We start from the raw sequence: 14606 nt of genomic DNA, 5'->3' as shown, positions 1-14606 counted from the left end.
TATTATTATTATTGCATTTAAATCAACCCAACTCTATCCGAGCAATGGATACAGATCATGAAGTGAGGCCAATCATCAAGAGATAAAAGAAGACACTCTAATTAATGTTGAATATGTTTGGTATGTCTACATGTAATTGTTTGCATTAAGAAAAGGCACTGCTCAAATATCATGACCATAGAAAACCTAAACCGTTAAAAAACTAAGCATTAGTGAACATTCTCTCGCTTCCCATGAGCCTTTGAGAAATATTTATTGTCTTTAAATTAAAGCCACTCAGAGCAGAGAGGGAGAAAAAAACAAGGAAAATCAAGTTAAAAGTTAAAAAGGCACAAGCAACCTTATCTTTAAACATAGACAAATATTAAACCATCAGAGTAAAGTTAAATGTGGTAGTTGTAATAAATTATTTGATGATTTAAAAAAAGACAAACTCATCTTTTTCTGCAGTATTTGTCAGTGTTGGCTTTAGTACCTAAAAGTATGAATCATGAAATGGTGATTTAACAGCATGAGATTAAAGTGTTGTTGCAGATATTGAAACGTCAAAAATAAGACACTGAAGTGGATTTCATGGTAAAACTTGTTTGCCTCTGAGCACACAATCCTTTTTGCTAAGAAACAATGAGAGGGAAACTGTAACAGCAACAGAGATGTACAGTTTAATCATCTCAGTTTCCTTTGTAACATGATATAACATAAAATCAATAAAGTCTAAAATAAAGATAAAAACACCTATAATATAAAATTGCACTGCCTTTGCATTTACAGTGCTATTAACAATAAGTTTCATGCCATTAAAATTGCGAAAGCAGCGAATGCGTCCAATGGTTTCCATCTTGTAATGTCTTTCACATCCTAGACATTCGAGAGGGAAGCTTCACATAAACAGTTCAAGTTTTGTGTAACAATAAATACAATAAAACACATTTATTTTTGATTTGTGACATTCCACTTTGATTATCCATTTCTTAAAAGCCCTATAAACTAACACAGTGCAATTCATAGCAAAACCTAGGCAGTTGTTTTCTCTTATCGCTCTACAGTTGAGACACTCTACAGGTACAGCGGGGCCTCAGCATCCATTGAAATACTCATCAACACGTAACACAGCCTGGGTTCCAATAAGTACCGGGATCATAAAGAAGGGCACAAACACTAGTCACAGTTAACCTCATCTACAATGCTGTTGTTGTAAGCATGCTGAATAAATGTAGTTGAGACCAACGTGCTTAAGCACTAAGGACGTACAAAGATCTTAACTGAGGCCAGAGAAATAATTTGCCACATTGACAGCCAGAACTTCTTTTGTTTGACTGCGTTACTAAACTGTTCGTCATCATCCTGCAGTTTCATCAAGTCAGTCAAGTAACTCACAAGGACCTCTCTTCAATAAACCGTGTGTGATCTTGTTACTTAACAAGACCCACACAAACACACACACACACACACACACACACACACACACACACACACACACTCTACGCATGCAAATACACTCATATGACACGCCGCTCAGCCCCTCAACCCTTAGCCGCCATCGATTAGTCTCTGCTCTGCCTTTCATTAAGAGCTTTCTGGTTCTCTTGAAGAACACAGAAACAGGCACTAGTGCAGATGTTTCTCCACACCCTGTAGCACTTCCCATAATTAAGGTGAGCTCCTCTTTGACAAAAGGCAAAATACCATAGCAAAGTATAGTTTACAAAATAAAGTAAATTAAAGCTTAGCAGGCTTTACAAAAAGTTAGCTTTTTACAGTTTTCCCTTTATGTTATGCTTTCCTTAGTTAGAAAGGCTTAGTCTACACATTGATCTACTCTAAAGGCACTTTAAAGACATAAAGAAATAATTCAGATTAAAGGTATGCAGATAATCAAGTAACTTAATGGGAGACGATGGGATCCAGGCAAGAAAAGGTTGAGAGTCACCCATCACTTCTTCCCATTTCCTCTGCGTGTTCCTGCCGGACACTCCGGGGTCCAGATAGATCCCATCAGCCAATCAGATGGACAGTAAAAAACACCTGCTGCCTGCCAGATGCAGAGAAGAGGCCTGTGGGACTTTCTCTCAAATTCTGACCTAGGGTAGGACCAAATTTACAGCGATTCTACGAATGCCAACCGGCAGGAACAAGAGCTTAAAGGGTTGAGTAGTTATGAATAAAGCGCCATTGTATCAAATTTCTTAAAGTCTGGTTAACTCTCCAATATTACTGTCATAATCACCATCGCATTTGTCCTTCTTGATGTCTTTCTGGGGCATTGTTGTGGAATTTTGGGGAGCATTTTGCTGGACCGATGATGAAATGAGTTGTTTGTTATTTGCAGAAGAAGGAGATGCTTCGAGGTGAGACGTGGAAAGCCTGGCATTAGAAGTCTCCGTAGAGGGACGTCTTTCACGGCTGTCCGCCTGTTTCTCATGGTTAAGCCCTGTGGTAGCAGAGGAACCGGCGCTGGCACTGGGGACTATCGCATTGGTACTGTTTGCAGTTGTGCTTGTTGTTGGCACCATGCTGGCAATTTCATCAGTGGGTGAGCGCCCGATGCTACCATCCACCTGTGCCCGGATCTCTGGTGAGACGGAGAGTTGGTACTGAGGCACAGGGCCACTGTCACTGCTCTTCGGGTAGAGGAAGGTCTTCATCTGACCTTTGCCTTTGACGTTAACCGTGCCACGGTAATCAAACTCATAATCCATGGCGTTGAGCACACAATAACTCTCCTCGCTGACCTGGACGCGACACTCCACACCTGTAGTATCCATCCGGCTGGCGATGTTGACCGTGTCGCCCCAGATGTCGTAGAGAAGCTTAGTGGTGCCAATCACCCCAGCGGTTAGAGGCCCGTGATTGAATCCGATGCGAAGCTTGAAGCCAAAGCCCAGCATGTTCTTGTTGAAGTCGTCCACCACACGCATCATTTCAAGGGCGAATTCAAAAAGGGCGCGGAGGTGGGTATGAGGATGCGGGGCATCTGCACACTGCTGCGCGTTGAGTCCTGCTGCTGCCATGTACGTGGCTCCGATGGTCTTGATCTTTTCCATGTTTGAGAAGGCAGGCTTCCGTAACAACTCATCGAAGTCTCCGATGAGCTCGTTGAGTACGCGATAACACTCCTTGCCTCCCTCGTAGCTTTCCTCATAAAACTCACTGAAGTTAACAATGCTGGCGAATATCACACCCACATTGTCGTGATTCTTGGAGTAGCTCTGGGTGACCTTCAGCTGCTCGGCCACATGGATAGGGATGATATTGCGAAGCAACCAGTCAGCCTGGTCCCTCATGTTCTGGATCTTGATGCGATGTTGATCCGCCTCTACGTTGCCATGGTAATGCAGGCGGTGACTGACCTCAAATTCACGGTTTAGAAACCAGATGAGGAGCAGAACCAGGAAAAAGGCCACGCAGGCCTCAGGGCCCAGCAGGTCCTGCGGGTCCGGGTCTGCTGTGCTGTCAGCGATGCCGATAGAGCTGTTGCTGCTGCTGTTATTGCTGCTGCTGTTATTGCTGCTGCTGCTGTTATTGCTGCTGCTGCTGTTATTGCTCGCGCCATCTGACCTGATGGAGAGAGAAAGAGAAATACAGGAAAATGTATGGATAAAACTAATGCTTCTTAAAATGCAGCTTCTATAGCTGTAAGCAATAACCACAACTACAGAATCTTTTGGCATAGGTTGCTTGTACCTCAACTGAAGTTCAACACTGCATCATGAAGACAACAGACAAGAGTGATTAACAGCAATTATTTACTAAAAAGACTCTTACAATAATCACTTACCAGAAAAACAGACTCTTAGCAACACTGGAAGAGATAAAAGACAAATAGCACTAATTAATGCATCAAGTGCATGCAGAAATTCAGCACCATCCAACATAAATGTGTGCTCTTTTCTTGAAATGAGTAAGTTTTCAGTGTCAACCCATTATTCAATTATACCATATTTTACAATCTGTTATTTCTTTTCATTATCTCTTGAGTGTGTCATACCTGCAGGGGAAGCTGAAGAGCAACGCAAGCAGTGTTAGGCCCACCAAAGTCGCCAGAACTGAGCGCATCCAGTAGCTGAGTTGGCAGAAGTTACAGTACTGAATGATGGCTATGATGACAGCGCAGCAGATGAACATGGTGAACTGGGAAACATGGGGCACAGAAGCATTCGTCACTAGAGCCCAGAAGATTATCACATGCATTCCACTGACTTTTAGCAATATTAACATATTGTAGCTACAACTAAAAGGCATCTGCCAAAAATATGAAACTTCAAACCCACCTGGATGGAGAGATGCATGTCACAGGCGACGTGAGAGAAGACAGCCACCGTGGGCAGGGACACGAGGACGGCTCCTATAAGGTGACGCGCCAGCCAGCCTGAAATCACTCTCATCAGCACCCGAGTGCATTTGAGCACACTGTCCAGGTAGAAAGCCATACTGGAGAGGAGAAACAATACCATGTGAGTTATAATGAGATTAGTATGATCTTGTTATGATATTCAAAGTGGGTCAATTAAAATAATACAAATATTAATGTTAAAAAGGTGTTGAAGCCTTTTTGCTCCAGGGGTCACTTATTTCTAATCCACCCTACTTGAGTTTGCCCTGAAAGCTAAATAAGTGTCCATGTCAAGCTTTTCCCTCTGCTTTCCAACTGTCTGAAAACAATCATACTCACAATAGAGAAGCACACCACCCACTCCATCCCCCCTTCAGAATGCACATGACCATCAACAATATGGCCAAATGAGTATCAGGGAAACTAATAATGCAAATAGTTAATTTTTTTATTTTTGTGTCTTGCCAAACTTCTGTTTCATCCATACATATGTTTTTGTGCAATACTAATAAAAGGTTACCAAGTCATACAGTACTTGTATTTGATTTGTAATAATATATTTGAAATAAAGCATTTCAAACAACGTATTAGTAGTAGCATTAACTAATGAAGTGAAATAGTACCTCCGTTCACGTAAAAGCTATTTTAGTTGTCTGATGACTTCAAGCAAGTAAAAATAATCCAGTGAGTCTGCATGGAAACAACACCTTTTCAGTTTCTCTATCCTTTGTATCAGGAGTCTAAAACCAGACCGTTTTTAAGCCCCCATCCTTATATATTAAGTAATAGACATGTTGGTGTCTTTGAAAAATCTCAGTGCAGTTTGTCGTAGCTGAAGTGTTGTATGTGGAGGAAAGACACAATTTGTACACTAGAATTTTTTTAGAAATAAACAAAAAACTTAAAAACAGGAAAGAATCTCTGCAGGGCCATATAAAACATTACATTTTAAACATGTGGGGGTCTTCTGATATTGTCTCGCCGGCTGGTTCTAGCCCGTGGGCCCAAGGGTTAAGACCCATACTTTATTTTCAGTATCTCACCGTACAGCAAACAGCAAAGCCAGAGCCTCCAGCAGGGTGGCTGCAGTCGTCAGAATGAGTGCTGGTGTGGGCAAACTCTGTTGGGAAACCAGCGGCCGAAGGAAACAGGCCAGCGAGAGAGCCAGAAACACTGAACAGCACAGCAGCATGTCGAGGAAGGAACTGAATGTTGGACTGGCGAAAGTCTGCACTGGTGCTTGGATTTCCACCTGGGACAGATAAACAGCCAAAAACATATAATGTATCTAAAATATTATAGGAATATGAATAAACATACAGATAAGTATTTTTTTTTGTTTGTTTTAGGAATAAGGGAAGGTTATGTTCCAAAATGAGAAAATGAGAACAATCTATTCATAAAGAGTAGTCAGTGAAATCTGCTCAATGCATGATCAAAAAAGTCTCACCATTCAGTAGAAATTGGAAATAATTAATTATCCAACAGTCAATGATAATTCAATGACTTCAGTAAGTCTCTACTGAAATCTATCTCTATTCCCAAGTCAATGACTCAGACTCAATTCCGCGATGTCGCAAAAGTTGCAGCCCTAAGAATGAGGCTGCACTTATGAGCTTACGCCAGCAGAGGGCATCACACACTAACACAAAACTACTTTGAAGGTCCTGCAGTGATTTCTCTTTGCCGCAGTAGTGACCAGTCTGGTAATAACGCAGTGCTAACAGGATTCCCAGACAAGACACAGACTCTCAGAGAAACACAAACATACACAAATGCAGGTAGATGTTAGTACGACTGGAAGTTGGGATGAGACTGGAATTACAAAAAAAAAACACACTGGTTGTTGTAAAAAAAAAAACTCACATTAAGACTTAAGACAACGACTTTAAGCTCATTCATGGATGTCGCAAATAAACAGAAACACAAATATGCATGTACACCCATTTGACACAGGCTCCCACAACCACGCACATAAAACAGCTCTCACAAACACACACACACACACACACACACACACACACACACACACACACACACACACACACACACACACTCACACACCTCCTCCTGGTAGCTTATCCGGTACGCAGACTCCAGGCTCCTCTCCAGGAAGGTGAGGCTCAGCTTGTTTATGGGAGGTCTGTAGAAATAGTCCTTCATGAGGCTGTCACAGGCACAAAGGAAAGTCAGTCAACATCATGTTCATTATGGTTTTTTTTACATTACAATCAACTAATTTAAAATGTACATTAACAATCTAGATTGACTTCCGAATCAACTGCATATCTCGAATGTATGTTTAAATACTGCAAACTTGCTTAAAGATTTGTTTATTGTATTTATTTCCAAAGCCGGGCTCTACAGCTAATATCAAACATGTTTAATTGAATTCTAACTTGAGTTAAAATGTGGATCATAACGTCAGTAAGGAGCAGGACCCAACCTGTCCTCTTTAATAACATCCACAAAGTGAGCATCGCTCCTCTCCCTGAAGTTCTTGGAGCGTAGAGGGATGAGCGCTGAATGGTCCATGCCCATGGCTCCTCCGCTCCATGTCTTCTTCTCCTTCTCCTGCAGCATCTCGCAGAGAGACGTCTGGCTGTTGTTTAAGGCTTCCAGCTGAGGACTGAGCAGGCCGTTCAGGGCCTTGGGGCTGCGCCCGGCAGAAACCGCTGGGGAACACTTCAGATTTGAAATGTCCTAAATGTGAAAAGACGAGGGAGAGAAGACCGTATATCTGTATTCTTTCAACTATTTAGAAGTTCCTCTTTTTGCTGCTTGGCCAAAGGAAATGTAATCAGAGTTGGTTTATGATGCCCCAAAATTTGATAGGTAAGTAAGAAAAAAAAGAAGTAATATTCTGTACTGGAAATACAGTACATATCAACAGTGCCAAACTCTTGTTTAAACTGAAAAGTCAAACAGCATCTTGGATAGACAGTTTGGAGTATCATCGTTTGGTGAAGGTAACAACACACTAACCTTGATGCTGTTGGTCTTATGGTCGTCATGGCAGCCATTGTGCACAGCTGCTTCCTCCAGAACCTGATCCTCCACTGGCATCAGGACCACGCTGCAGGATACACAAGGAGACTGTAGGGAGGAGTGCGGCATATGGGGGCAAAAACAAAAGAATATAATTAATACATTGAGAGATACAGATCACAGAAAGCCTGTAAGCAGAGAAAACATGAAAGTATGGCAGAGATGTCGTCCAAGAGTCTTGAGGGTCGACAAAATGACAAGAGAGTTGACAAAAAAACATGCATCAGCGGTGATCACAAATACCTTGTGGCAGCAAAAACACAAAACGTGTAATTTAAACGCAAACTAAAGATGTTTACTATCATCTTACAAATCTGGATCCGCTTAAAAGCATTAACTCCTGTGATGACAATGATAAGAAGAGCGGGAGCAGTCACTGAAAAAACAGATAAAGAGATGGCGTTAACCAGAAGCAATGAAGAAGTCTTCACAGACTCAAGGTCTTTGTTTTCATGCAACTCAGCGTCTTCAAACAGAATGAAAAGTGTCTGCGTATGAGAAAGATGTGTGTGTGTGTGTGTGTGACAGTTAAATTGTTTTATGAATGACCATGACACTGACGTGTGCAAGGCGCTGAGAAATATTGAGAAGCCAAAACACACAGCAGTGTTTTAGTGCCGCTGTCAAGACCACTTTTTGAAGGTCTCAGTCTTGGAATAGTGTGCTTTTTTTTACCCTCACTTACTTCCCACCCGGACAAAGAGGACTATTTTAAGACCGGTCAAGGCCACAACTGTGCAGATATTACGAACTTGCCTGAGCATCGTCGTCTAATTTATACCTTAACATATTAGTCTGATTCTTGAAGATGAAAATCTTGTAAATGGGGGAGTTTGGACAGCCAAACCCTCCCAACCCCCTCTATACCTCCACCTTGCCTGGCAGAGATCTGAAAGGTCTGTGCGGGGATTATGAGGTGATAATGGACAGAAAAGGGAGAATTAATTAGGGTGAATTTAAAGCAGTGGTGCAGAGTTCTGAGGGTATAAGGGAATAATGTGTTACACATTATTTGTGAGTCCATGACCTAGTGGTATGATTTGGAACAAATCAGACATTTCGCTCAAAGGCAGCATTAAGGAGGACACTGTGGATGGATACTTTCTGGATTGATGAGCAGAGCATGATGATAGATCAGTTAATATACAGACTGCCTGCTGGGAAGAACAGCACTTTCCATTGCCTAAATAATACGATCTCACTGTTTTGTTCTTAGATTCTTAAAATAGAGATTTAATGAGGACTGAGGTGCTCAACCAACGTAAAAGTAAAAATAAAATCCAATCATTACATTCGGGCCAAATCAAATGATTGCGTGGGCTTATTACAGTCCAGTGACGAACACAGTTACTCATTTAATACACACACACACACACACATATACATATATATATATATATATATATATATATATATATATATATATATATATATATATATATATATTTCGAGGAATTTCATTCATTGCTGTTGGGATGAAGTGTGAATTTTAACTGAAAAAGCAAGATTACCAACCTTTTATTTCGGATCAGAATCCAAAACATTTTAGGGTCTTAACTATTCAGATGCATCTTTTTTTTCATGTCATCAACTCAAGACAAAAAGGAAGCTACTTGCATGCAAAAAATATTAAAGCTGCTGATATACACCCACATCAACAAAAGTACACAGAGAGCAAACCATTGAATACTAAAGAGGCTGTAGCAGAGCATGCAGCTCAGTTTTCTGCCTCTGGCAATATTGATGTGGAAAGAAAACTGATTCAACTTCATAAGCAACATGGCTGATATTTCATATCATTTTCTCAGCGGGAGTGTGCCATTACCTTGGCACTGTCTGGAGGCAGGGTGCAGGCTGAAGGGGCTCCATCAGGTGTGTGCACCCTGGACGTGGTGCTCAGATGATCAGCAAGTTCAGGCGCCGTCAAACCCAACTGAGAGCAGCTGCAGAGAGACTGAGGCTCCACTTTCCTGCTAGAAATCAGGTAAGTCTTCAGGCCTGGAGGGACAGAAACCAAGAGAGGGGACGATGTCACTGGCAGATCAGTTGTTACTCTGGAAACTGAAACAGGCCTGAGTTGGTTTTAGGATTCAGCACAGGCTCAGTACCCTGCACAATAAATTCCCCCAGTGAATTCTGTTAGCAGGTTCTCGCATTAATGTAGAATAAAGAGAGGGAGAAGCAGAGAATGTCAATATTTTCTAGGTCACGCAAGTCACTCCTGTTTCCATAAACATATCCATCAAAATGATGTGTGACGCATTTGTGCATTCTAGAGAATCAGACAGAAGAGCCAGAAAGAAAGCGGGAGGGCTAATCAAAGAAAACAAGTCTTTCAAGCTCCATAGATCCATTTCATTAAATCCATTTATTTTGCACCCTCCTCATCGCACCTAACGCTCCGCTCCAACTCTGAGGAATAATTTCTGTATAGAGGTGCCAAAATCCTTTTACTCTGTAATGAGATAATTAAACTTTCATAAATGTATCCCACAGGTGCATGTGCACATGCATGCCTGTGCATATTTCATGAATTGGAGGTCCCCATGAGAGACAGTAAGCGTTTCAGACAACAGGCAAGGGACAAATGTTTGACCCTTTACAACATTGGATGCACGGAAATACACAAGCCTGCATATTTCACTGTTGGTAGCGAACTGAAACTTAAGTGTTTGTGACTCTGCATATTTTCCAGATCTGTCTGCAACAATGCAGTGGCAGGCCACATCCACACTATCGAGTATCAGTGTGTGTGTGTGTCAACAACATAAGTACCTGGGACCGTGTGTGTAGCCACATAATTCAGCTGTCAGTGAAGCTGCAGATTCTGGCTTTGAGCATTGTCTGCCCTAAGTACTCCAGACAGGCCTGCCACTGCCTCGCCTCGGCTGAGCCACCCTGGGGCTGCACTCTGACTCACTCACACAGACCACACATGTGACATGAGGGTGCATGGGGTGCGTGCTCTCATTTGCAAAGATACACGCATGCATATCTGCAAATAGTGACACGAGCAGCTCAAAAAGAGAATCAAAACATGCACATAAAGAGACCGAATGTAATGTTCAACTATAAGACGCAACAAAAGAAAGAAGCCCCTGCAATCACCTACACACCCAGTCAAACACGTATGCAGCACACAGAGCGAGCGGAGGTGTAGATGGACGGCTTTGCTGGAGCTGGGTCGATAGCCAGGTGGATGAGGATCCAGGAATGGGAAGTGAAGGCGGTAAACTGCAGTAACCAAGAAGTAATTCTCTGCACCAGTGAGGCAGAATGACACAGCCGCAAGAAGAGGCTTCAGGAAACTGGAGTTTCTGACTGCCTCGAAGGGTGAAATGTGACTGTGCCAAAGGGAGATCCACAGACACACAACGCACACAGACTGCATTGACTGATTTCATTAGTTTGCTAATTAAATCCCTCTCTGCCTCCCTCCAAAACATACAGTGACTTCTGCTTCTGCTCATGGGTCAACAGGGTTGCTTTTCCCGTTCCTCTTAGTTTCTCTTTTTGTCTTTCCCTGAACAGATATCTTGAAATTATGTATGTAGGGCAGCAAAGAAAATGTCAAACAATGTCCTCATGACCGTGGGCAGAGATTTAGGTGAGATTTCTAAAAGCCAGATTATCTTTTTTGAGTCAAAGAGATGGTGGTCATGTCCGTTTCAGGCTGAAACACAAAACTTCTAAAGTATATGATTCACACTGTATTATTCATTAATATAATTAGAGTTGCGATTATTGCAAATCCTGTATCTGCTGTAAAAGCAATGGTGCCTGCAGAGTAATAATACAATCGTAGAAGACGGGAGGAGAGCCAAATCCGGCTAAACAGAAAGCAGTGGACCATTCAGCCTCTATCCCCCAATACCGTAACAGCTTATTAAAGATAATGAAGTGTTTCAAGCAAGATAATAAACACAGTAACACATTACTAGAGCAGAACATTTGATAGTGGATCAAACAATAATGACCCAATATTAAAAAGCACTTAAAAAAGACAATTACAAACAAAATACCAGACATAAATACAGAACTGGTAAAGAGGTGACACAAAATGAGATAAATTGCTCAAAACTCAAGAATAAAACTCTCAAAACTGAAGGAAACAACAGCATGCTGTTGTTAAAGGGGGTGAGGCGAGACCCTCTCCATCACCTCACACTGGGCTCTGACTTAAAAAATAAAGAGACAGGAATGTGGAGAGACAGGAATCCATGGCCACATCTTACAGAGGTTAATGCAGATGGATGCATGTTAGCTGGATCATATCTTGTGGACAGCTTGCTTGAGGGAGAACCCTGACAGCCAGAGAAGAAGAGCAAGATAAATCGACTGCAGGGGCTTGCAAAGGTGCACAGCATGTTATCTGTGTTTGTTTGTATGATGGGTTACGTGAGTTCAAGTGTCTGCAGATGTTTGGTAGATGAAAATGACATTGTTGTCAGGCAGTAAATTGTGGCTGTGATAAACTGACTTAACCAGAAGCAGGCTACAATGTCCACTTTCACAGGGTCTAACATCATCAGAACAGAACAGCTGTGCCCAAGAGGCCTCGTGGCCGGGAAAAAAGGTCAGGAAACTTCATGCTTGTGTGTACGATTACGCATCGGTTAGTCTGCGCACATCTTCTTGATGATCTGATACAAGTACATGGACGTGTGTTTGCCGCTCTCCATGTCTATTGACCCTGGGCTAAATGAAGAGCATCATTAGTGGAAGCCACTAGGCAATATGGGACTTGAAGTGTCCTGTGCAGGGCTGTCAGCTGGAAGGTAACAGTAGATAACCTTTTCCCAAGAGAGCCCAGTCAAATTATCTCCTTCTCTAACCCCTTTTTGTTCAGGACACAGAAGATTGACATGCAAAAAGCACTTTGCAAACAAATAACACCATCACCTCGCCTCCTCCCTCTCACCTCCTCATAGCACGTCCACACTCTTCAGGGACTGCAGCTGTCCCTGAACCTCTCCGTGCACGATGCTGAGAGGAGCTCAGTGCAGAAGTTGGGTGTGCCAAACAAACATAGATAAAAAAAAAAAGTGGAGACAACACATAGGTTGTGACTGCAGCGGTTCCAATATACCCTCAATTAGGCCAGAGAAAGACAAAGTAGAAAAGGTCTGGTTGCTTGACACACTTTCAGTGTCCCATATATGTCCCTTTGTGACAGACCGTCTGTCCATCCATCCATGTGAATATCGATCTAGTTGTCTGTCTGTCTACCACTCTATATATCCATCCGTCTGTCTATCCGTCAATCTATCTTTACATCGGCACATACACAAAAGAGGTAATAAAGAATGGAAGGTTTAATTGTCAAAGACAACAAGAAGAGGAATAATTTGACCCTTAGAATACACAACTGAAGAAGAGAAGAATAGTTCAACTGTGTGTATAAACAAAAAGCCCAAGAATGCTACAGGTACAGTAGCTATAAATACTACAGGTTTTGGTCGTTTATCTCAAAGCAACACCTTTGCTTTCATATTCCACCTGCAGCCCAAATGCTGCTGAACATCCAATGCTGCTCTCCCTGGAAGGTTTACTAAAAGCAGCAGAACACAGAGGGCAATAGCGAGGGAAGGATAGTGATATGCTTGGACTACCACACACACACACACACACACACACAGACAAACTAACACAAACATATCATGTGCCTCATCTTCTGATAATGACAGGCTTGCCTTCCAGTGCCAGGTATCGGCACAGAAGGGCAGAGGAGCAGGTGGCGCAGAGAAACCAGCATTAGGCTGGACAGCTCTCCGTGCCAGTTGGCACTGCCAGCAGGCAGCCCCCACACTCCCTCTCCACGGCGCCCGCGTCCTGGGTTACTGTACACCCTGTCCCCATCGGGGAAGGGCAGCAGAAACAGAGGGAGACCTGTTCAGTGTGACAGGCTGTTTAGGCGGACTTCATTACTCTACCAGGTTGGTTTGCAGAGGAGAGAAGGCAGAGATAAGATCAAGAAGCTGGAGTGAGTCTGTGAGTTGCTAGTGGTGGTGGACTGAAAAAACATGTGTGCTGTCTGTGAGTGAACCAATTCAGTCAGACAGCATAAAAGACATATACATTTTTCATAAGGAATCACTCACGGCGTCATCTCTGACCTTCCTTTTTACAGCTGAACACTTCTGCTGAGCTGCGATGTCTGAAGCATTAAAGGGCATGCAAGAAAATGAGCAGAATTATTCACAATGTTAAATTATGGCGGCGTCTCCTCTGTCAGAGTCAAGAAGAGAAGTCTGATGAATAATAGAGAAGAGAGGGTGTTTGACACTTTGCTCAATTTACTACGTACATAAACAAGCACGCTGAGCTAAATGCTGATTGTTTTAAAGACAGATTGTCTGTGCTTACAAGCGCACTCGGCTTGTAACCAACAACAGGCATATGTATCATGAAAGTAAACCTCTGGTGGTTCAAAAGAAATTTAAAAACAACCTGTAAATATTTTGACATGCTGTATGTATATCATATTTTTGGGATCTCTGATTTAATTTGGCTATAAGGACTGCTTTATATTTGATAAGGTACTTTGTTGGAGTGTTTCATTCGCTGAATGAGCCTAAAAAGTTCTCATCTGGGTTTTATTTTTTTAATAAATGAAATCAAAATCAAAAAATTTAAAAAAGCACTAAATCATAATCTTTATTGAAGCAAAATATAATTATTAGAATAATTTTAGGATTTATCGATATTAATCTTCCCAAAGCAGATCAATTATTTGACCATTTCTAACCATATCAGTCATTTTAAAGTGTTCCTGCTTCTTCTTGAGTTATCGGACTTGTTTGCTGCCTCACGTTATTTAATCCCACTGGTGAGAAGAAGAGTCGTTCTACAACCTCAGGGCCAAGATTGCAGGGTTGCAAGATGAATAACTAAAGAAAAACACAGAAAAAATATTGAAGACTACTTTATTTCTTGTAATTTGTATAATCTTACCTCATTCAGACTTTTTTTCTTATAGGTTTTTTGACATGCAATTGATAATGATGCGCCATCAGAATGCTTTCTTTGTTTTATGGGGACAGGAGCCAAAAGGTTTGTGAACCACTGCAGCGGAGCACTGGTATTTGATAAACAAGGTGGTATAGACTGGCTCCAGCTGACGTAGTGCCTTCTGTGCACACGTCAAACTCACTCACGAGGCGCAGCTAAACAAATACAGTTTTTCACAAACACCCGAGATAACCCACAGCGAGCTCTTAGAATG

At 42.1% G+C, this 14606-nt stretch overlaps 1 protein-coding gene across 1 annotated transcript in view; it reads right to left on the bottom strand.

The window, feature by feature from the left end:
* LOC137786505 (adenylate cyclase type 9-like) overlaps positions 1 to 14606 on the bottom strand; it is a 29909-nt gene that overhangs the window by 1014 nt on the left and 14289 nt on the right. The window contains exons 2-10 of the mRNA XM_068578415.1: positions 9207 to 9379; positions 7319 to 7429; positions 6780 to 7036; positions 6398 to 6500; positions 5377 to 5585; positions 4272 to 4431; positions 3989 to 4131; positions 3779 to 3802; positions 1 to 3558 (exon numbers count right to left, since the gene is read on the bottom strand). The exon at positions 1 to 3558 is cut by the window's left edge and continues 1014 nt beyond it. Coding sequence (XP_068434516.1) covers positions 2187 to 3558; positions 3779 to 3802; positions 3989 to 4131; positions 4272 to 4431; positions 5377 to 5585; positions 6398 to 6500; positions 6780 to 7036; positions 7319 to 7429; positions 9207 to 9379 — 2552 coding nt within the window. The 3' untranslated portion in view covers positions 1 to 2186. The remainder of the gene's footprint in view (positions 3559 to 3778; positions 3803 to 3988; positions 4132 to 4271; positions 4432 to 5376; positions 5586 to 6397; positions 6501 to 6779; positions 7037 to 7318; positions 7430 to 9206; positions 9380 to 14606) is intronic.

This window comes from Clinocottus analis, unplaced genomic scaffold (genome assembly GCF_023055335.1).
Source record: "Clinocottus analis isolate CAN_PGR_092001 unplaced genomic scaffold, fCliAna1.0.p SCAF_16, whole genome shotgun sequence".
In the NCBI taxonomy this organism is placed as follows: domain Eukaryota; kingdom Metazoa; phylum Chordata; class Actinopteri; order Perciformes; family Cottidae; genus Clinocottus; species Clinocottus analis.
Note: the sequence above shows the minus strand (reverse complement) of the source record. Positions and strands in the feature narration are given on the sequence as shown.